General features: G+C 41.2%; 1 protein-coding gene across 1 annotated transcript; it reads left to right on the top strand.

The window, feature by feature from the left end:
- The first annotated feature begins 509 nt into the window (after positions 1–509).
- On the top strand, positions 510–19,989 carry LOC144665196 (uncharacterized). Its single transcript, XM_078526383.1, has 19 exons — positions 510–577; positions 837–1,192; positions 5,860–6,024; positions 6,217–6,327; positions 6,602–6,727; positions 6,939–7,035; positions 7,299–7,517; positions 7,721–8,097; positions 8,506–8,673; positions 8,956–9,066; positions 9,397–9,513; positions 10,350–10,440; positions 10,630–11,004; positions 12,491–12,613; positions 12,832–12,954; positions 13,076–13,198; positions 16,351–16,473; positions 16,652–16,774; positions 19,447–19,989. Exons 1-19 carry the CDS (start codon positions 523–525, stop codon positions 19,920–19,922), a joined length of 3,459 nt encoding a protein of 1,152 aa, XP_078382509.1. The 5' UTR covers positions 510–522; the 3' UTR covers positions 19,923–19,989.
- Positions 19,990–22,505: the final 2,516 nt, after the last annotated feature.

Below are 22,505 nucleotides of genomic sequence, written 5' to 3' on the forward strand. Positions count from 1 at the left end.
CCGATCGATCATCTTCAAATTTATGTGTACAGTTAGAACTAAAAAATTCGCTAACTTTTAATTTTGTTTATGCAAAAGCGAGGGTACAAAGGTAACGAGGGGGGAACGGGGCGAAAGATTTTGGCCTGGGGTCTGGGTAGGTACTATTCACAATATGAACTCACAAAATTAAACTTGCTCAGAATAAAACTTTTTATGACAGTTTTTCCAATCTTTTGTTGTGCAACTGTAAACATTGCACTTAGGACGGAGGAGTAAGATAAAATTTTAGAGAGTCCAAATTTAAGTACATTTCACTGGCCATTTGCCTTCATCTTCATACCCTACTCCACCAAATACACTGTGTCGCCCCCGCGATGACTTATTTTCGTTGTACGTGCTGTTTACAATTTGTGTCTATCTTATAATTCAACATGTTCAAACACGTTGATAACAGTCACGTATGGCCCCACTGTTCATAATAATATGCATCAGGGCAAAGTTCCTTTCAGTCGAAGTAAGATGTCCTTGCACCATTACGCGATGCAGTTCGTTCTTGTTTTCTTGGTTGTTTCCGTTGTTGTGCCAGCTGTTGAAGGTATGTCAATTACTTCCTCCGTTTTATTCTTGAATAACATATTTTTTATCGTCAGTTCTTTTTTTTTAATGCCGTTTTCATGAGAAGAGAAGGGGATTGTGAAATTGGGGGAGGGGCGCACAGACCCAGGAAATTGCATTTTAAATACATTCCTCTTTTATCTTATGGTATCTTTTCTTGGCTATCGACTGTGCATCGAGTTGAAACATCATAGAAGGGAACATTTTGACAAAGAAAGTTTTTATTTTTTCCTCCACAGCTCTCAGTTTCAAAGCAGGCAAAGACAACATCACTACCGTCGCACCAGGGTTGTTTGCTTGTAAGAAAATCTTCTTTCCAGTTCCTTTCTACGGCGGACAACAAGTTAGTGTTTTGGCCTCAGTTGGCCATAACGTGAAGAGTCAAACGCCCCGGAATGGTGCTGCAGTCTGGGTTGAAGATGTTAAAGCCAGTGAATTCACAGTTTGCGTTCTCGAGTTTGGGGATGGATCTAACAACTCTGTTCAGGTTGATTGGCTTGCTTTTGAGACCGCTCTTCCTGATTCCCAGATAGGTACAGCCTCCTTAAACGCTTGGACAACTGGAACGGAATGCAAGAGGATTGATTTCCAGCAGGTTAGAACTTTTTTTCTTTCATGACGATACTGCGAAAGTGACATAAGTTCATGTAAAGAAATTACCTGCTAGGGAACCCTGATACCAGATATTTAACATAGCAATGGATCAATATTTTGTTAAAAAAAGCTTTAGTTGCATTCGTGCAAAACACACCAGAAAAGAAAGGTCTGTTAACCCGAAAATACTTGCGCGACAAAAATATAAAAATTCGAGTCGTCAGGTCGTCAGGTCATGTTAGCGCTACCAAAAAAACAACATGAGTAAAATTCTGAGTGATGTTGATATATTGATGTTGAAACGTTTATCACATAAAGACAAGTTTAAAAAGTTAAGTCGTTTCCAAACAAATTAGTAATATATCAACACACCGTGATAATGTTAATCAATCGACATATTGAACCTTTTCCACCTTTCGGAAGAGCACATTTGTTTGTTGCTTTATCAAACACAAATTTCTGTAATGTAGTGCTCATTAGCGGTTTTCAGAGGGGTATTGAACTTTGTTGTCCTTACCGGGCTAGCGCTGTCACGGAGAGTACGGAGATCGCATGTTATAATAAGGATGATTTACAATGTGTTCCATGTTTCATGATAAGGGTTTGTCGTGAAGTTTTCATTTTCAGTTAAGCTGGTCCAACTTCCCTGGTTCCTGGTTTTTCCATTGTCTTACTCGCTCTCTTGCATGGCCCTCGTCTCCAGTCGAGTTCTAATGCAGTTTTCTAAATTAAATCTAGTGTCCGTTAATAGTAGTGTCCCCTTGAATTAATTGAATTATGCCCTTTCCTTCCTGAAAATACATGAACATGTTCCCTTGTTCCTGAAAACCTATGGATTTCTTAAATCCTTATGTTCCCTTTACCTTCCCATTCCTCCATTTCCCGTCGTTGTCATTGCTCTGTTCCTCTATAATAATATCCCCTCTATTGCCCCCGGTTACCACACCTCTTTATTTCCTGTTTCCTCCCCCTAACCCATTCACCCTTCCCCCTTCCTCCTTCCCCCTTCGCCCGCCTCCTCCCCCTCCCCCTCACCTTCCCACCTCCCCCTTCCCCGTTCCCTGATTCCGTGCCCCCCTTCTCATTTCCCCTTCCCCTTCCTTTTGCTCCTTGCCCCTTCCCACTTCCCACATTACACTTTCCTTTCCCTCATTCCTTTTTCCTATTTCTTATATCCCCTTCCCCCTTCCCTCTCTCTCATTTACCATTCTGCCTCCCATTCTCTTTCCCCCAAGCCGCTTTCGTCTCTTCTTCCCCCTTCCTCTTTACACCTTCCCTCTTCCCCTTTCCTATTCCTCATGTCCCCCTCCTGCTTCACCCTCCCTCCTTCTTCTTCCCCCAAATCCCTACTTTCCATTCCCCATTCCCGTTTCCCCTCCCCTTCTCCTTCCCTTTCCTACCTTCCCCTCCTCCGTGCCCCTTGCCACTTGCCTTATTTCTGTTTCCCTTTCCTCTTCTCCTGTCTCTATTACTCATCTCGCCTTCCCCTTCCCCCTCCCCTTCCCCCTTCCTCCCTCCCCCTTTCCCCTTTCCCCTTCTCCCTTCCCCCTTTCCTCTTTCCCCTTCCCCCTTCCCCTCCCTCCCCTCCCCCTTCCCCCTTCCCCCTTCCCCCTTCCCCCTTCACCTCCCCCTTCCCCTTCCCCTTCCCCCTTCCCCCTTCCCCCTTCCCCCTTCCCCCTTCCCCCTTCCCCCTTCCCCCTTCCCCCTTCCCCCATTTCCCCCATTTCCCCTTTCCCATTCCTCATGCCCCCTTCCCGATTCACCCTTCCCCCTTCTTCTTCCCCTAATTCCCTACTTTCCATTTCCCCTTCCCCCTTGCCATTTCCCTCTTCCCCTTCCCCTTTGCCCCTTACCCCTTCCCACTTCCCCATTACACTTCCCCTTCCTCTTTCCCTTTTCTTTTTTCATATTGTCCACTCCCTTCCCCCTTCTCCCTCAACTTTCATTTTTCCCGTACCCCGTTCCCTTCCCCCTCTTCCTTTCCCTTTTCCCCTCCACCTTCTCCCTCCTCCTCTACCTTTCTAACCCCTCCCCCTTCCACCTTCCTTCTTTCTCCCCTTCCCCTTTTTCCCCTTTTCTCTCTTTCTCACATCACCTTCCCATTCCCCCTTCTCCCTTCACCTTTGCCCCTTGCCCCTTGCCCGCTCCCACTTCCCCACTACACTTTCCCCTCCCTCTTTCCCTTTCCCTCTCTCTCATTTACCATTCCGCCTCCCATTCTCCTTCCCCCAAGCCGCTTTCTTCTCCCCCTCCCCCTTCCCCTTTACACTTCCCCTTTCCTCTTTCTTCCCCTTTCCTATTCCTCATGTCCCCCTCCCGCTTCACACTTCTCCCTTCTTCTTCCCCCAATTCCCTACTTTCCATTTCCCCATCCCCTTTCTCCTCCCCTTTCCCTTCCCCTTCTTACTTTCCCTTCCGCCTTGCCCCTTGCCACTTCCCCTATTTCTGTTTCCCTTTCCTCTTCTCTTGTCTCCATTCCTCATGTCGCCTTTCCCTTCCCCCTTCCCCTTCCCCCCCCTTCCCATTTCCCTCTTCCCCTTTACCCCTTACCCCTTGCCACTTCCCCATTACACTTCCCCCTTCACCTTTTTCTTTTTATATTTCTCATATTCCCCACTCGCTTCCCCCATCTTCCTCCCCTTTCATTTATCACGTACCCTTCCCCCTTCCCCCTCTTCCTTCCCCTTTCTCTCTCCACCTTCCCCCTTCCTCTTTCCCCCTCCCTCTCCCCCTTCTTCCTTCCCCTTTACCCTTTTCCCCTTTCCCTATTCCTCCATCCCCTTCCCCCTTTTCCCTTGCCTCTTTCCCCTTCTCCCTTCCTCCTTCACCTTTGCCGCTTGCTTCTTCCAACTGCCTCCTTTACTCTTTCCCTTCCCTTTTCCTCTTCCCATATTTCTTATATCCCCTTCCCCTTCAACCGTTCGTCCTTCCCCTTTCCCTTTCCCGTTTCTCCCCTGCCCTTTTGTCTCATTACTTATTCATTCTCTGATGATATCCCGTTGTTGTCATTGCTTCCCCCCCCCCCCCCCCCTCTGTCTTCCCCTTTCCTATTTCTCATGTCCCCTTCCCGCTTCCCCCTTCCCTTTCCCCCAATTCCCTACTTTCACTTTCCCTTCCCCCTCCCATTTTCTTTCCCCTTCATACTTACCCCTCCGCCTTGCCCCTTGCCACTTCCCCTCTTCCTGTTTCCTTTTCCTCTTTGCCTGTCTCTATTCCTTATGTCCCCTTCCCCTTCCCCTTCCCCCTTCCCCTTCACCCTTCTCCCTTTCCATTCTCCTTCCCCAAGCCGCTTTCTTCTCTCCCTTCCAACTTCTCCTTTACACTTTTCCTTCTCTCTTCCCCTTCCCTATTAGTCATTCCCCCAATTCCCTACTTTCCCTTTTCCGCTCCCCTTCTCCTTCCCCTTCCTACTTACCCCTCCGCCTTGCCACTTGCTACTTGCACCTTCCCACTTCCTCTTTTCCTGTTTCCCTTTACTCTTCCCCTTTCCTTATTCCTCATATCCCTTCCCCTTCAACCGTTTCTCCTTCCCCTTTTCCCTCCCCTTTCTCCATCGCTCTTTGTCCCTAACCCAACCTGTTCCCCTCCCTTCTTCAACTACCCTTTGTCTTTCCAACTCCCACTCCTCCTTTATCCTTCTCCTTCCCTCTTTCCCTTTCCCCTTCTTGCTTTCTTCTTCCCCACTCCCCTTCCCCTTCCCGTTTTCCCCTTTCCCTTTCCCATCCACTCTCCCTTCTCCCTTTTCCCTTTTCTTTCTTTTCTTTTATCTTTTCCTTATCCCTTGCCCCTTCTCCCTTACTTTTACTCCCTTCATCTACTACTCTGCTCCCTACATCCAAACACCAGTCCCTCCCCCTGCCACTCTCTCTGAAACTTGTCCCTCCCCCTTCCCTATGTTCCTTCTCATATTCTTTTTCTCTTCCAATTACACCTTCCCACCCCATTTCCTCTTTCCTGGTTCCTCCTTTTAACTTTTTCTCCAGCTCCTCTCATTGCTCCATTGCACCTTGCTCTCGTTTTCACATCCTTTTTACGCTCAACCCGTAATCTTACACCACTTGCCCCAACGTCCCCTGCCTTTTTTGTGTTCCCGTACCTCGTTATTCTGTTTCCCACTCTGCAAGCCCCCCTTTGCAGCCGCAGACCGATTAACCCATTCCCCATCCCCTAACTCATTTTCTGACATTACTTCCCTTTATTCCATTCCCTCTTTTGTGATTCTTCTTTGTCTTCCCATTTCCCCTTCAGCCATTCTCTCTTTTACTTATTTTCCCTTTCGTCATCTCCTCTTTCCTTTTATATTTTTCCCCATCCCTTCTCTCTTAACTCTTCTCAGTTACCTTATCCTTTCCCATTTCCTGCCATCCACACTTCCTTCCTTTGTTCCTGCGCTCTATACGCTCCTCTGCTCCCCCATCGAGGGATTCAACCGTTTTTCCTCTTCCCCTAAACTTAGGCGCATCGCGCTCGTTTCTCGCGCTTCGCGTTCTGTGAGCTCGACTTGTAGGCAAGTCTGCTCTTTCCCGATCCATAATCCCAACACAAACGATTCCCTGAAATCCGATTGGCTGATTTTCTGATTCTTGTCCTTATTACGTTCTGTCGCTCATTTGCACATTTATTTACTACCTTAGGATTATACAACTCGTTTTTATACTATTATTCCAGCGTTTCTCGACTCTACCAAAGATATTTGTGACAGCTAGTCATCAATTCTCCAAGAGACCTCAGGACGCCATGGCCGTGTGGGTGGAGGACTTGCGTGTGGTCAATTTCAAAGTTTGCCTTCGTGAAACCAAGATGTTTGATGGGCCTCATGAGAACATAAAGATAGTAAGAGAATTTCATTTTGCTTTTTTCCTTAAAAATATTACTCAAAGTTATGTTTCTGTTCCTTTGTGATATTAATGTATACCTACGAGGCCAGGTAATTGAAACTGACGACAAGAGACAAGCCTAAGTAATCAAATTGGTGTACAATATAATATGTAGTAATCGTTTCCTTTTCTTCCCTTTTTTCCGCAGAATTGGATGGCGTTTACAAGTCTGAGGGTTGCCAACTTTACCTTGACAGACAGTCTCGTGTTTACCAATACGAACTCGCCATCTTATCAAGATAATTATGCTTTCTGTCAAGTTAGTATATAATGATCTACATCTCTTTTATCTCATGTTACCTATATTTATCAATGTAATAAAACAATAGCCATGCTTGTACGAGCTAGCAAAAAAGATCAAATTTACAGACAACTGTCTCAATAGTGGGCGCGTAGGGAACACTTTCGTTTGCTACACTACTACCAAATGATTAAGATCAAATGTTATGATCGACATCTACTTTTTCACTTTTAATGCCAAGATCTGATGATACGACCTAACAATATTTGATACATTTGTTTTTTCATTGCAGACAATAAACTTCACAGAGCCATTTTATGCTCCTCCTGTCGTGATAGTGACGCCAAAGCACAGTGATAACAATAATAATTCTCATCTATCTGGGACAGGATGCAAAGCAGTTACTGCTTGGGTCGAGGTAAGATAGGTAGAATAAATATTTGGTACACACCCAGGGGTCGAGGCAGGAATTCACGAGCGTCAAGCAGTTGATGTCTAGCAAAGGGTTCAGATTGCGAGTTCTACGAAAGCGCATTATATATGCAAGGGATAAGTCCAAAGAGGAATTTAAAAGTGCGGTGTAAACATTTTCAATTTAAAGGAATGTTTCTTTCATTTTTTTTATTCAGCATACATCAACAACGGATGCACGGGTGTGTGTGAAAAATTACAACAGTGACGCCAACAATAAAGATATCATCACAGTCGACTTCATGATCACTGGAGGTTGGTAAAGAGGTTCTTGCACTAACAAAACTAATGGTGTTGTATAAATTATCCTTGAAATCCCAAACAATGACTTATACCATTTGATTGGGCACACAATTAAGATATGATTAAGAAATGAGTTGTGTTAATATATCCAGACTGGTGTGTGAATAACAGAATGAGGTTCTAGTAATCGAATGTTAAATTAAAACGTTAATGACCTTGAAGGTAATTCCAAAAGCGTTTCTAATCTGGCGATTGTAATCATTGTTTCTTGCCAGACTTGGATCCCTGCATCGATGTGACATGTCATTACCAATGTCTGTGTAAAGCGTTTGGACCACGTGATGCTCGCTGCGTTTCTGTGGACAGTTGTCCATCCTACCAAGAACCGGTTTGTTCTTCAAATGGCACAACGTACGATAACGAGTGTCTGTTTCAACAGGAAATGTGTCAGCTGCAGCTCAACTTCTCAGTGCAACACCCTGGTAGCTGCGAAGGTGAGAAACATTTTAAATGATTTTGCGCTGTATTTCAGACGATTGCTGAAGATAGTGGTGATGATGATGTTGATGACGATAGTGGGGGGGATGACGATGACGAGGACGAGGACGATGATGACGATGATGATACCATCAAAATCTGAGTACTCCATTAGTACTAAATAGTGCTTTATCTGTTTTTTTTGTTTGTTTTTTCTCAGGATTTCCATTTCAGAGAGGTCGTCGTGACATGCCACATATTCCTTCACTGGGATACTCCCATTGTGAAGTCATTCACCTCAAGCCTTATGTGTTTTATCCTGACAAACCACTCGAATTTCAGATCACTGTTAATCATATTGACACCAGTGAACCGTCCTATGTACACGATGCAGCTGTATCGTGGGTCGAAAATGTCGCTTATAACCAATTTACTGCATGTGTGATGGCGGCAGGCTACAATGAGCGAAAGTCACGTGCTAACGTGACAGTTGATTGGATGGCGTACCAAGGAGCTCCAGTGGGTGGTGTTGCCGGAGAAGTACGGATATCGCAATGGTGGACTGGAACGACTTGCAAAGCTGTCAATTTCCCATCGGTGAGTCCTTTTTAATTCTTACTTTGGAACTTTATTCTACAAAGAGTAAAAATATAACGTCTTGTTTTGTGCTAAAAGACCTTAAAGTTTCTATGCAACTAGGCCATTCTGAAGAACTTATCAATACCAGTTGCTAGCACCTTCCTAAAGATTCTTGAGACAGTGCTAGAACGAACAATAACAACGATAACAACAACAGTAACAACGACAACGATGGCAGCAAAATAAACAGCAACAGTTACAGCAACCAATACAACACCAAAAACTTACAACAGCATCCACAGCAGCTACCGCGTGTACGACAACAACAACAACAACAACAACAAAACATCAACAACCAAATAAACTGCAAAATTCATGACCTACTTGTTGACCAGTTCTCTGTAAAATGTTTTGTTTTTCCCTCAGCGAAAGTTTTCAGTGATACCCTCAGTATTTGTAACTGCTGCACACCATCATGGCGGGCTGAAGCGTGACGCTGCTAGTGTGTGGCTTGAAGATGTCACGCAATCCACATTTAAAGTTTGTTTGAGAGAACTGCAGAACTACGCGGGATCCCATGAAGATGTTTATATTGTAAGTGTTGCAGTTTTCCATGTTGCTTATTTCAATACACAGAACGTCGCGTACTAAATTTTGTCCTATGCTTTTCATTCATCGAGTAAGTAAGTCTACTGTAGATGGTTAAACAAGACTAAGGATCCCTTTAATTTCTTTATAAAATTAGTACCATTCCAATTGCACAAACTACCTTTTAAGCTATTGAAGGTTATTGAATAATATGGTAAACGTGATTAGTTCATCATTTACGTTTCTGAGTTTAAATAATTTTTCGTTTTTTGTCTTTCTTTGCTTTAGAAATGGCTGGCGTTTTCGTCTCTACACAAACCTCTCTTCAAAGAGCATAATTCAGTCTATTTCGATAACGCCCGGCATCCTCCTGCCAAATACAACAACGCCTATTGCAAGGTGAGCATTTTTTTAAAACGAAGTATTTTAAAACTGCTTAAATTTTATTGGCACATTTCAAACTCAGCTTACATCGCGACCCCGCATTAATTGCTTTTTTGGTTTTCACTCAGTTTCATATAAGATTAAATTTGAAAACACAGTCAATAATAAAGATTAGCAAATATACTGAACAACGACGCTTCAGTGTCATCCTGGCAAGATTTTCAAGTTAATAAAATAATTTATACTAAAAGTAGAGGCGCGAAATTGAATAAATTAGATTTAAAATAACTGTTCAGTATTCACGCTAGTTTCAAATTAACGTAATCTGTGAAACGTTTTCTGCAGGATATCCATTTCACGGTAAGGTACAACGACACACCAAACGTGTTTGTTTCAGCAAACCACTCATCAAGCGGTGGAAATCTGAAACCAATACATAATGGCATAACTGCTTGGGTGGAGGTAAGGCACACGGACAGTACTTTATGCCGTACTTTTTTAATCCTTTCAAAGCATGTTTCTGGTCTTCAGTTCGGCATTTTTAATGGTCTGAAAATTCACTCAGGCTTGCTAGCTAAGAACTCAACCGGTGTATTTCGCCTAGATTTCAACTTGTTTATTGCCGATAACTCCGCTTTGCTTTGGTAGTATTTTATTTTCACGCATTTAAAACGGATTATTCTATTTCCGCCATACTTTGAATTGATTTGGCTTATCTGATATTTGCTTACTGTTGTATCATTTCTCTTTCTTCTCCTTTGCACTTCGATTCTTTATCAATTTCCCACCTATACTAGCTAAAAATATTGCCACTGAAACATTTAAATATAAAGCGAAATAAAAGTTTCCTTGTACAATGGTGGTGTACTCACCTGATTTGACACAAGCTTCCCCAAGAATATACCATGTTAATTTTTCGGCTTTTACTTATTCCCGAAAGACCCCTTTACCTTCGTATGTAAATTGCCCACTTCAGATCATGTAATGGTCTCCAGAGAATTTTTTTCTGGCATTTATTTATTCATTTCCACGTAAATTTGCTTAAATTAAAAAGAAATAATTTTCAAGGTAACATTACGTGGTCTAAAATGAGACAACAAACAAATGAAGCTTAAAAGATCTAAACATCGGAAAGATCAACCATTTCAGTTATTTTGTTTTAGACTGTGTCTTCTGAACATCGCCTCTTTAAGAATTGATGACGTCAAAATGACTCCATCTTAATACTTTAACTAACTCACTGGAATTAATTATTAACTTGTTTTGCTTTGCTCTTTCGTTTTTTATTGTTTTTAAAGTACATCAACAGGACGGGATTCCGAGTTTGTTTAAAGGAATTGTACGAGACAAAGTATGATCCGCTGTCAGTATCATACGCGATCTTATCAGGTAACGTCCCGTAAAAGGCAAGTGTTTCCCTTCGCTTTTTCGAAATTCGAAAAGGGATCTATTTTGTGATGCTGACAATTCCAGTAACTTTTCATTCAATTTTGATATGTCAACAAAAAATGAACGAGCGAAATTTCACTCTACGACAAGGCAAAACTAAAACGGTGCCTCGCTTTTTTATATACGCAGATATATGCCGCCCAGGATGGAGTTACTTTGGTGGCTATTGCTACTATACAAGCCCCGAATGCGCCTCGTGGCTGACCGCCGAGTCAAACTGCTCCGCAATGAACTCCGATCTGGTGACAGTACACAGCCAAGAAGAGAATGTGTACATACAGCACCGACACAACGGCGAGAGATCTTGGATTGGGTTGAATGATCGGAGTGTGGAGGGTTCGTTTGTGTGGACGAATAAAGAAGTCAACGTTTTCAGGTTCTGGGCGCCCAAGCAGCCAAATGACTGGAACAATGAAGACTGTGTGCACACTCTCGGGGCCAGGCATGGATACAGTTGGAACGACGTCCCTTGTGGAAATTGTTTTAACTATACGTGTTTTACAGGTAATTTAAGTGCTATCGAGTTATTACAACTGCTTGAAAAAAGGACAGAATGAAAAACAAAAATTAGTAACATAGGCGAAAGGAACAAAAAGATTAGCTGCGACGCTTAAGCTGCCTGTAATAATGTTTGAAGGTTTTGCAATTCAAAAAACACCAATCTTTTCTGTTTTGTTGTTATTGATTTAATTGGATTCAACTATAAAATTACACACGTTCATTGTCTAAGGCTCGCGGTACCGTGAACTCAAGATCGAACGGTCCGGGTTCGTGCCAAGCCAGGGTTCAGTACTTTGTGTGTCTATGGGCAAGACACAATACTCTCATAGTGCCTCTTTCCACTTAGGTGTATTTATGCCCAACCGTACTTTTTCGTTATGCTTCGGCGGCATATCAAGCGAGCTTGGTCTAGCCATGGATTGTATTTTGGCGAGACACAGCTTGATATGCCGCCGACGCCTACCAAAAAGTAAGGATTAGGTATTTACCGTACCCAAATTCATGTAAACCTCAATGGGTTTTTTCTCGTCTTCGACAAAATCGCTCTGTTGGAGCTATGCTTGCCAGCAAGTTAATGCACTGAAATTTCGTTGAACTTCTTGTATTGATACTTTTTTTGGTCTTCAACAATTTAATTAAGGTCCTCTTCATTTTTTGACTCGTTTGTTTGGAGTTTCATTTCTAGATTTCAAACTCAAAATTTGGCGAAAACTTTGGGAACTCCGACTCCATTTTTTTCATTCTAAATGTTTCAATACTCGTCGGCAAACGTCATGCAATTGATGAGCGCGCTCAAGTTTAGTTTTGGCGGGAAAGGTTTTACTCCTTTTACAACCGGTCAACACCATATTAACTTAAATTACGCCAGAGTTCTGTTCTGTTAGTAAAACCTCTTTTGAATTCATTATACTGTAGCTAATTTACTTGAAAGTGTCCACAACATCGTTGCATATCAGGTCACGATTCTGATTGGCTTATTACGAATTTTGACACGGTACAAAAACGGGTTACGGCGAATTAAAGGGGCTATGTCACGCAATTTTAGGCATTTTCGGCAATGTCCATCTGGTTATCAAATTAACTGAAATACCACAATAACGGCTTAAAACTGTAGAATAACTAAAAAGAAACACAGAAAGGTTAAAAAGGGGCATGGATGGGCAAAATTCGAGAACATTTAAACGAATTGCGTTCGTGTAAACTTGAAAAAAGTCGGCCCGACTTTTTCAAGTATATCTCAACTTGTATGAAAGTGTCATTTACAATGCTCGAAAACTATCCCTGTTTGTCATGTGGTCGAGATTTTACCAATTGATGAATTTTGCTCTGCCAATTGGAAGTTTAAAAATATAGTTAAAAATATAGAATGAAAGTGAACTAAATCAATTTTTCCCAGCCAAAAGTAACCTTCCTCGTCTGTTTAAGAAAATCGTTTAGAGGCATGCAGTTATAAGCGACACTTACTACCTTAACCAACATTTTTCTTTAGACATGGATGAGTGCGCTTCCAGTAATGATAGCTGTGATGCTAATGCTGTCTGTAGCAATACACCAGGATCGTACACTTGCACATGTAAAGCTGGATTTTCAGGGGATGGCAAAAGTTGCGTTGGTAAGGTTTTTCTTTGTTTGTTTGTTTTTTTATAAGGTTACAATCCCTCCATACTCCTTGTCTGAAAACAGTTATCTATACACTATACAGCACCAGCGTTGAGGGAAGTCGCAGAACACGCCATTTATTTGCACAGGAAATTAAAAATCTATATAGTCCACTTTCATCTCTATTAGAAGGCACCCGCGCTGAATGAAGTTTCAACTGTAACTTTTTAGATATAGACGAGTGCTCTTCCAACTCTCACAGCTGTGACGTCAATGCTGTCTGTAGCAATAATCATGGATCTCACACATGTGTATGTAAAGCTGGGTTTTCAGGGGATGGCAAAAGTTGCGTTGGTAAGTTTTTTTTGACAAGAACAATGTTATAACACTTGGGTGTTCCTTATCTGCCAGTCAAAAATCAATAAGTAGGTAGACGGCACCAGCGCTGAATGAAGTTTCAATTGAAACTTTTCAGATATAGACGAGTGTTCTTCCAACTCTCACAGCTGTGACGTCAATGCTGTCTGCAGTAATAATCATGGATCTCATGCATGTGTATGTAAAGCTGGATTTTCAGGAGATGGCAAAAGTTGTGTTGGTAAGTAAGTCTTTTGTTTGGCCCGAGAACAAGAAATGTGATAATTTTGAAGTATTCATCGTCTAAAAAAATCTTATCTAGGTAGATAGCGCCAAAGATGGGGTAAGTCAAAAAGCACGGCATTTGCCCAGTGAATTCATCACTTTTAAATAAAAGTGAAATGGTGCGGGAAAATGGTGCGAGCTATTGATGAAACACGTAGACCGTTAATAACTTCAATGCTTGAGCATAATAAGTAGTCCCCGCTACTAACTATGACTTAACCAATGTTCGTTGACAGAATTCAGAAGTACTTTAAAAGGAATCAGTAAAAGAAAATGCTGTGGTGACGCAGCCACATACGACACGTTTCGCAATACCTGCGCGCACAACCTAATAAGCCGATTTCTTTACAAATGTGACTAAAGCTATTTATAAAACATATAAAATTGAACAATTATAACGGTGCTTGAAGAAAAAAACTGAGTAGAGAAAAACACCCGCGTGTGGCTTGTCTTCTTTCGGGCTGTCGTCACTTCGTAAATTGCGTGCTTTAAAACAAAATAAAGCACGGATAAGGCTTGCTTTCATTTATTAAGCAGTATTAATATACCGACAATCTTCGTTCACTGTCCAAAATCCGCGTGCGCCATTGGTTAAAATAGATCACGTGATTTTGCTTTACCTGTCGTCAGCAAACTCCGACAGTGCAGTATTGACAATAATGTACAAAAATCGTGCATTATTGAAAGTGTCTTCAGCTTCAAGGCTTGTAGAATTGGAGAAAAATATATTTCTCAAATAATCAGCGATCCAGTACCAAACAAAATCGAAGAGGACAACAACTTGAAGCGCTTTCATGTTCAAAGGTAAACTTCAGCTCAATAAATTCATTTTTGTGTGCGATTGACTAGCTTGTTGCTTGATTGTGAAAGCCAACGACTTGCTTTGAACAAGCTTCTCGCTGACTGTATTTATGAACAGCCACAGCTGATGAACGATTTTATGAACCATTTTAAGCTTTATTTCTGTACGGCTTATTTGTGATTTTTATATTATTGATCTAATCCTGTGTAATTATGTACTGCACTTCTTACTTTTAAACATTATTGTTTGAAGTTCGTTAATCGCTTGCAGTGTACTCAGATTGTATATTAAAAGGGTTAGGGCCTGTTTACATGATTCCGGAATGACTTTCATTCCGGAACGAAACTCGTTCCGGAATGAAATTCGTTCGCATTTACATGACAGAGTCGACCGGTTCAACCAAAGGCATTTTCACGTGCACGATTTCCGCGTGAGATCAAAACAAGGTAGTGCATGTTTCGCGCTAGCCTGCGAGCAGGCTCTCTATTCGGCACTCGCGGGATCGCGCCTTCGGCGCTCGAAGAATTCAATATTCACGTTGCCCCCAAATAGAGAGCCTGCTCGCAGGCTAGTTTCGCGCGAGATCAAAACAAGATGGCGCATGTTTCGCGCAAACATGTTTTTGTGCCCATTAATGGCCCTATCAGCAGTTTTGACGAGTAATTTGACCATAGAGCTACTTCTTTGGGCTAAACAGTAAATGCTATAACGTTTTTTTCGCTCTGAATTCAAACTGTGGAGTCCGTATGCGGTTCAACAAGTTGCGAGTTCATCTCGGAACGAAATTCGTTCTGTGTTTACATGATACCAGAATGAAATGTCATTCCAGAACGAAACTTTCATTCCGGAATGAAAACCGGAATGAACTCATTCCGGAATAACTTGACTTTCGTCTCGGTATCATGTAAACAGATACAGAGAAATGTATGGGGACGGAATGAACTCGTTCCGGAATGAAAGTCATTCCGGAATCATGTAAACAGGCCCTTAGAGTCTGTCCGTTGGTGTTTTGTTGACAAATACACGCACTTGCTTGTGCGGCCAGCGCGTGCGTGTATTTGTCAACAAAACACTCACAACAGTCTCTAACCCATAAATGTAGATAACGCAAGCGATGAGGAAAATAACAAAACACGCCTTTTTAAGCAAAATAATACTTTAAAATAGTCGTTAACTATATCGATTTACGGTTAATTTTAAACGAATTATGGACATTTTACGGATAAAGACTACTGATATATTTGGGCATTGTGGAAAATAATATTTATTAAATTCTCAACCTCGGATATTGCATTTCTAGCTTTCTGATTGGTTCCCGGTTACCAGCTCGTATACCTATGTTTCACCTTATATGGGAAATGAGTGCGGCAAGTGCCGCTCAGCGTAAAATTTTTCTGCGGGAAGCGACACTTCCATCAGAAAAAATGGTTGAAAACAGCAAATTTGGCGAGCTTTGTGAACAAGAAAAAATCAGCGGTGCCTACAAAAACCACAGAAATGCCATAGTAAAATTTAATTACGCAAAACAAAAGGATTGATGAGAAAAATTTAATTAATAAACTTGTAAACGAACAACAAGAGCGAGTGAATAAAGTAGAAAAGCAGCAAATAATTTACGAAATAACGGCAAAATGACACAGTTCCTTTTAGTGTTCGTCATAAAATTAGGCTCAGCACTTCTGTAAAGTTTATTACCTTTCAATCTTGGTCTTGTCCTTTTAAACTTCAATAAATCTGTTCCGCTTTGAGTTCAATTTCGCTTCAAATAATATAGCAGTCTTGCCTGATGACAGCCGTACAATGTAAACACTTGCTTCGTTCGACTTGCACAATACCGTAGTTTCCAGAAAAGCTTTTGCTTCGGATCATCCCGTAAATCTTAACTGTTGTCACAATTTCCAAGATATAAAGAAGACTTTAGAGAAGATTGTTAGATAAAAATCTTGGGAAGAAAACTCCGGCTTCGCTCGCTTTCCTCTCGTGTTTCATTCAACTCAAAAAGTGAACACCGCACCACAAATTTTCCCGCCTCCTCATACTATCACTTCGTTTACATCAAAATGAAATGTCCAGTCGATTTAAACTTAAAGAAGAATTTAATAAAACAATTATTCTATTCGCCCTTGTTGGCCGGATACGAGTCGTTATAGCCAACTCGGCGCTTCGCGCCTCGTTGGCTATTTACCACCTCGTATCCAACGCGGGCTTATAGAATAATTGTTAAATATTCATGGATGGGTGGATTTTGATCTTGATTAGCAGGAAAGGTCTTAGGCAATACTCATTACCTTAATGCCACCCTCTAGACATAGACGAGTGCTCTTCCAACTCTCATAGCTGTGACGTCAATGCTGTCTGTAGCAATACTAATGGATCTCACACTTGCACATGTACAGCTGGTTATACAGGGGATGGCAAAAGTTGCGTTGGTAAGTATGCTCTTTTGCCAAAATTGTTAATATTGTGGCGTATTTGTTGCCTGAAAAATATTTTTCTAGATGCCACCACCACTAATCTAGACAAATATATCTCAAATACACTAGAGGTGGTTAATTAATATAATAGAATAAAAGTGATACTTTGGCTGTTATTTTCAATGCACCGCAGATATCGATGAGTGTGTCAGCGGTGTAAACGACTGTCACAGTTCTGCTTCATGTACCAACACTGTAGGGTCCTACAGTTGTTCGTGTAACCATCCTTACACAGGAGATGGAAAACTGTGCACAGGTAAAAAATAAGTCTACGTTGATGTTTTTTTTCTTTATGTAACAAACAAGTCTAGTAGTGAATAAGAAAACAGTAACAATTTACCGGCCAATTTTGCACAATTCTCAATTTCCAACGGGGGAGATGAAGGCATAAGGGAACAGGTAGACAGTTAATCCCAGGGCAGTTTATTGTCCTTTGATCATAACTTTACATGAAAGTAAGAAATCTCACTTGAGGAAAATACCCACCAAGTTATAAGTAGTTTTTAATTATGTTTAAAGTTTGCTATGTCGAATTAACATTTTCTATAGTTGTCAGTTCTGCTCCTACTAGGAGGCAATTCCGATTATATCGGATTTATGGCGAATTTAAGCCATCATAAAAGAATGTCACATGCGTTCGTAGCGCACTACTGTTCATAGCAACCATAATGATATGCGAAGTTGAAATACACTTCATAATGGGTATTTCATGGCTTGTTGAGCAGTCTCACGTGCAATTACGTAACTGCCGATGATAAATTCTGGTTTGGCGCGAAAAAAATTCATTCTATCTCAGTTCTCAGCGGAGCCACGAAGAGGTGAACGGCCCACCCTCCCACCCAAAAATCGCGTGGGTCGTATCTTGACCACCTCCTAAGCCAAGCTGTTTCAGCTTGGCTTAATCCGCTGATCAATCATTTTTGCCACACCTTACTACAAACTAAGCATGAATATGAATGTTGGTAAATAGAATACTATTGCTAAACCTGTTAACGATAACGCATGCGCAAAAAAATTCGTCTTCAAGTCTTACACCATCCTCTTCCCCAGGGCCACGCGTATTTTTTTAAATGACATGACGTAGTGGCCCTGGTAACGGTAAAAAATATGATTTTTTTGATTGGCTGATAAAAACTGCATGCGTAATTAGGTAAAAAAATTAAACTCTTCTACACAATTTTCGTTATACTTCCGGTCATCGAAACAATTGAAGATGTAGCGGGCAAGTTTGAAAATGTTACCGGAAAAAGACCGAATAACACTGGGAGTTTGTTGGAATAACGTATTCACGAAGCAGACCTTCGTTTATGAACGAATGACAAGTACATCTCTTGCAAGGTGTAACTCGGTTGTACTTTTTATTGCATTAAAAATATTGCAAACATTTGCACCATCAACTTAGCTTATACAAGATATACACACTAAAAGGAGTTCATGAATACATGAAGACTTTGAAATTCAATGTGATATTTCTTACCGCTGCTCAATAGAATGATACGTCGTCGATCAGCGGCTTTTTTGGTTCTGAATTTTCTACAATACCTCCGCATGGCCATAAATACATTTCACAGTATCATCAACCGTCGGAATGTTATCAGCTGATGATATCCACGACTCCATGTACACTATAACTCCAATTCCTCTGGATTCTAACTTTTCTATCTGCCGTCAGATAATATTGCGTGTAGAGTCGACACAACAACATCAACACATCTATCAGCCATGCAATTCAATGAGTTCCAAACGAATCGAATTGTGTAAGTTAAAATATCAACGACTTGAATTGCCAAAACCAGCTTTCAAAATTCGCTTTCTTCTCGTCTCAGTCAGCCCCAGCCTTCCCCTTTCTTTTACTGAGCAGGCGCAGACGAACATTTATGCAGAGGGCATGCGCTACCGGATGTCGTGGATTTTACGACATCCGGTAGTCAGTGTTACCAGAGCCCTTCGTTTCGCCGACCACGTGACCATAAGAAACGGAGGCTCTGGGAACGAGAATGGTCTTACACACAGTTGACAGTTACTTTCGCTTTGAAATGGTAATATATTTATCTTTACATTTCTGTTACTGGCGCGTCTACAAAAGTAACATCTTTATTTATCTACAACTTGAGCCACATTATCCTGAAACTCGTATTGAATGGAAGATCTAAATGATAAGCAATTTCCTTTTGAAAAAGCTGCAAATTTCATCATTCAAAACTTATAGTTTTACCGGTCATTAATTATCGCACCATAAGCGTATGTAAGCAGTATCATAATATTTAAGAGTTACCTTCTTCGAGTTTTGATCGATAATAAAAAAAGCAAGAAAAAATAAGATTTTTATACTATGCCATAGAAAATACAGCCAATCAATATGCAATGTACCCTTGCTAGTTTTTAATTAAAAAATTATACCACTCCTTGTTGTTATGCTGACCAATTGACTTAAGACAATGCCCCTGTACCGCTGCATTGTATTGGGTAATGAGCGACATGCAGTGAGCCTGTGCTCTACCAAGCTTCTCCTTGATGAAGTCCGTCCGTTTGTTTATCAGTCCATTAAACAGCTAAAAGTCCGTATCAGACCCTAAACATACAGATATCGCTTTAAAAATCTTTATTTGATTTTATTGGCGTCATATTTAGGACTATTTTTACGCATTTTTGTTTTAGCTACGTGACAAGAGTACAACACGTGAATAATTGAAATAAATTTGTTCGGATAGTACCACACATTATTACGTCTCGAACTATATTTTTGCATTTACGATATTCACCTCAATCTGGGGTTTAACAGCCCGTAGTAAGGATCGGATTCCTTAGTGCGTTTGGTCACTGCTTGTAAGGTGCGGTTATATACAAATATGTAAAATATATCTTAAAAATTAATCATACTATAGATGTTGTTTTGACTGTTAATTTAATGACAATTTTTCTCTTTAGTTAACTGTGATTGCTGGCGCAGCCGATCCAAAAGTCCAGATGACACTTGGAACCACCTTAATGGAAATGTTGACGCAATTGATTTCCAAACCAGCGGTAACGCCATGCTGCAGGGATACCGTTTGTGGGGCGTCAGTAGTGGTTCAACGACCTTTCAGGTCACCATTCGTTTGTATCGTGGAAGCACTTTGATCGCAGAAAAATCTGGATCCTACTTCACCAGATCCTCTGAACAGACGTTTGAGGTGCTTTTTTCACAAGAGCTTTCTATTCGTGCAGGGGTTGTGTACACTGCAACATCCAAAATAACGACAAGTGCAAGGTCGTTTGCTCACCGCAATAACGGTTTGTCGAGTGCATCATGTTCTGGGGTCACAGTTACCTTTTCAAAGTCGTCAAAAGATACTAACGCTTCTAACGTGTCTCGCGGCCAAATACCAGCGCTGATTTTCCGTGCACAAAACTGTCAAAAGTAAACTCGATATTACAGAGTTAAGCTGCAACCCTGTTTTCTACAATCTTCTGGTCTCGGCCACTTAACCAGTAGGCAATTGACATTGACTCATCCCCGATTTTTTTTCTAAAGACGCTATTGTGCAGTGGTAGCAGTCAAGTATATAAAAACACTTAGATAATTGCAATAAACTGGAAGTTGATAACAGAAACGGTTCATTCCAATTGAGAACGGCACGGTGCTTAACCATTTTTTGTCTATTGGATAAATGGCAAATCTGCTAAGAATAGATTGAGTTTACGATAATAAGCAGAAGTATACCAGTTGCTAGTGTTGTAGCTATGATTCTGTTAATAACCTTTAAATAACTGGCCTCCAGGGAAACAGCGAGCCTTGTTTCCCCGAGACCTGCATTGATTTTAGTCGTAGCAAGGTGGAGCCGACGGAAAAATGTGCATCAAAGCCATGTCAGCACCACATTTTGACTGAGTAAGTAGCCAAGATTAATGAAGATTCACTGTCAGCATTTGTTATCTATCGAATCTATGTATCGTTAAGCTTGTCTATGTTGAAAATGTCGAAGGAACAGAACTCGCTGTTTCCACTTGGGCCAGTCATGCTAAAAGTTTTTTTTTATACAGTAAAAACCCGAGAGTAGGAACCTAACATTTAAAACCTAAAATTTGCAAATAAAAAATAAGACTGGACAAAGCATTACTGTGCATGCATAACATGTCATATCCTAAACTATCAGTGCTTCAATTGTACCCTACTGAGCTAGTCTTCATGCGTTAAAGCTGTTACACGTGAATTTGAAAAAGGTAACACGTTAAAAGCGTGTGCTAAAAATGTTCTTGGAACTTGCAACGCAACAGACGTTGCATTGCCACTTGCCAAAAGAAATCACGTGTAACACCCCATTTTTGCAACCTGTCATGCAAATGAGCAGCAGTGTTTTATCAAGTTTAAAACACGAGGCGCAGCCGAGTGCTTTAGACTTGATAAAACACGTACTGCCAGGAGCCCATCAACTGGAGCCTCCATACGTACTGTACCCTTGAGTCAACCCTTTCCCGTATATTTTTATTTTTAGAAACACATTTCCCGCGAAAACATTGCTCCTGTGGTCAGACCACATGCAGCGCAGCTAGGGCGACGATGTAAAAAAAATGGCGGCCAATGTCGTACGCACATTCCCTGTCCGTTTTTCTTTATAATTTCTGCTTCTTTCCTGATTTTACAGCCGAGAGAGCCTGGTTTACTCGTGAATGAATATTAAACGACTAAAAGTTAATTAATAAACCACTTTTTTGTCCATGAAAATGAAGTCAGTTTAGTCATGGCGTTGCTTGTTTGAATCTTACCGATTTCTGGTTTGCACGGACTTATTACATGCAGTGTTAGACGTAAACAGTACTGTGAGATTTGACGCTGGATTTGTAAGATCTATTCCCGAACGAAAGCAGAAATAATTTAATATGGGCCGAGCTGTGGCGAACGCGTGTTCTTTGATACGGCGACGAACAGTATAAACGTGATGACTTCGATGAAAATTTTGACTATCCGTATGCTCCAAGATCCAGCCAATATAAGATCATCATGCTTCGAATAAAACCTCAGGAAAATGATATGTGTTTGTCTCTTCTAAAGTTCAGCAACTGGAATTATAGCAGAGATCGTTGAGTCGCTGTTACAGAGGTGAGATATTGCGCATCTTACAATTTTAAAATTATACCCGTACAAGCCAACTGCCTGAATGTTACATCTTTCTTCGGTTAGAGACCTTGTGATCCGCTTATTTTAATCCCCGTACATTTCTTTCGCTTTGTATGTTTCCAAAGAGAACTCTATGCCTGTACTATCTGGAGAATTCTAAAGCCGAACGAGTCGTTTAGCCGGGACGGCTGTTTAGATTTTTATTCTAATGTTTGTCCAGTGCCTTCGCCACGAAGGACCAAACCTGTCAACCCTAAAGCGTACACAAGCTAGCGCTTGTCTGAATTATTGTCACTCAGAGTTTTGATTGCCTTGTAGAATTTGATTTGCAATGTGTTGGTAGGGACTTAGTACAGGCCAAAGTGCGTACCTTGTTTATAAATTTATATCATTGATACGTTCGTTTGGTGTGAATGTTTACAACCCTGAGTAAAATTTATTGTTCACAACAACGATTAGAATCGATCAAGCTTTTATCAAGCTGCCTTCTTATCGGAAGAATTACACAGCAAATAATATTGACCGATCTGTTGCGCCTATCCATCCTCTTTTCAAAATATATTCGTAATTTCACAGTTGCGAGATCGTTCTCGCCGCCTTTCGATTCGAACAATCGCTCTTACTTTTTTGACAGACCTGTACAAAATCCCGCAGTTTTTTTAGTCATAGCATTACTTGATGTCTTCCTTCGAAGAAATACTGAATTTAGAGGACGACAAGGAACAACATTCTGCAGTCTTCCCTTCTCGTTGCGCCATTGCTTTAGATGACACAGCTTGCGTAACCACAGCGGAATGCGACAAATGATTGACTGAGGTGCGAAATCTCCCGCGAGAGACCCCGGGAGATTAGTTCTAAAAATAAATTAATACGGGAAAGGGTTGACTCC

This window comes from Oculina patagonica, chromosome 9 (assembly GCF_052425735.1).
Source record: "Oculina patagonica isolate OP01 chromosome 9, crgOcupat, whole genome shotgun sequence".
Taxonomy (NCBI): domain Eukaryota; kingdom Metazoa; phylum Cnidaria; class Anthozoa; order Scleractinia; family Oculinidae; genus Oculina; species Oculina patagonica.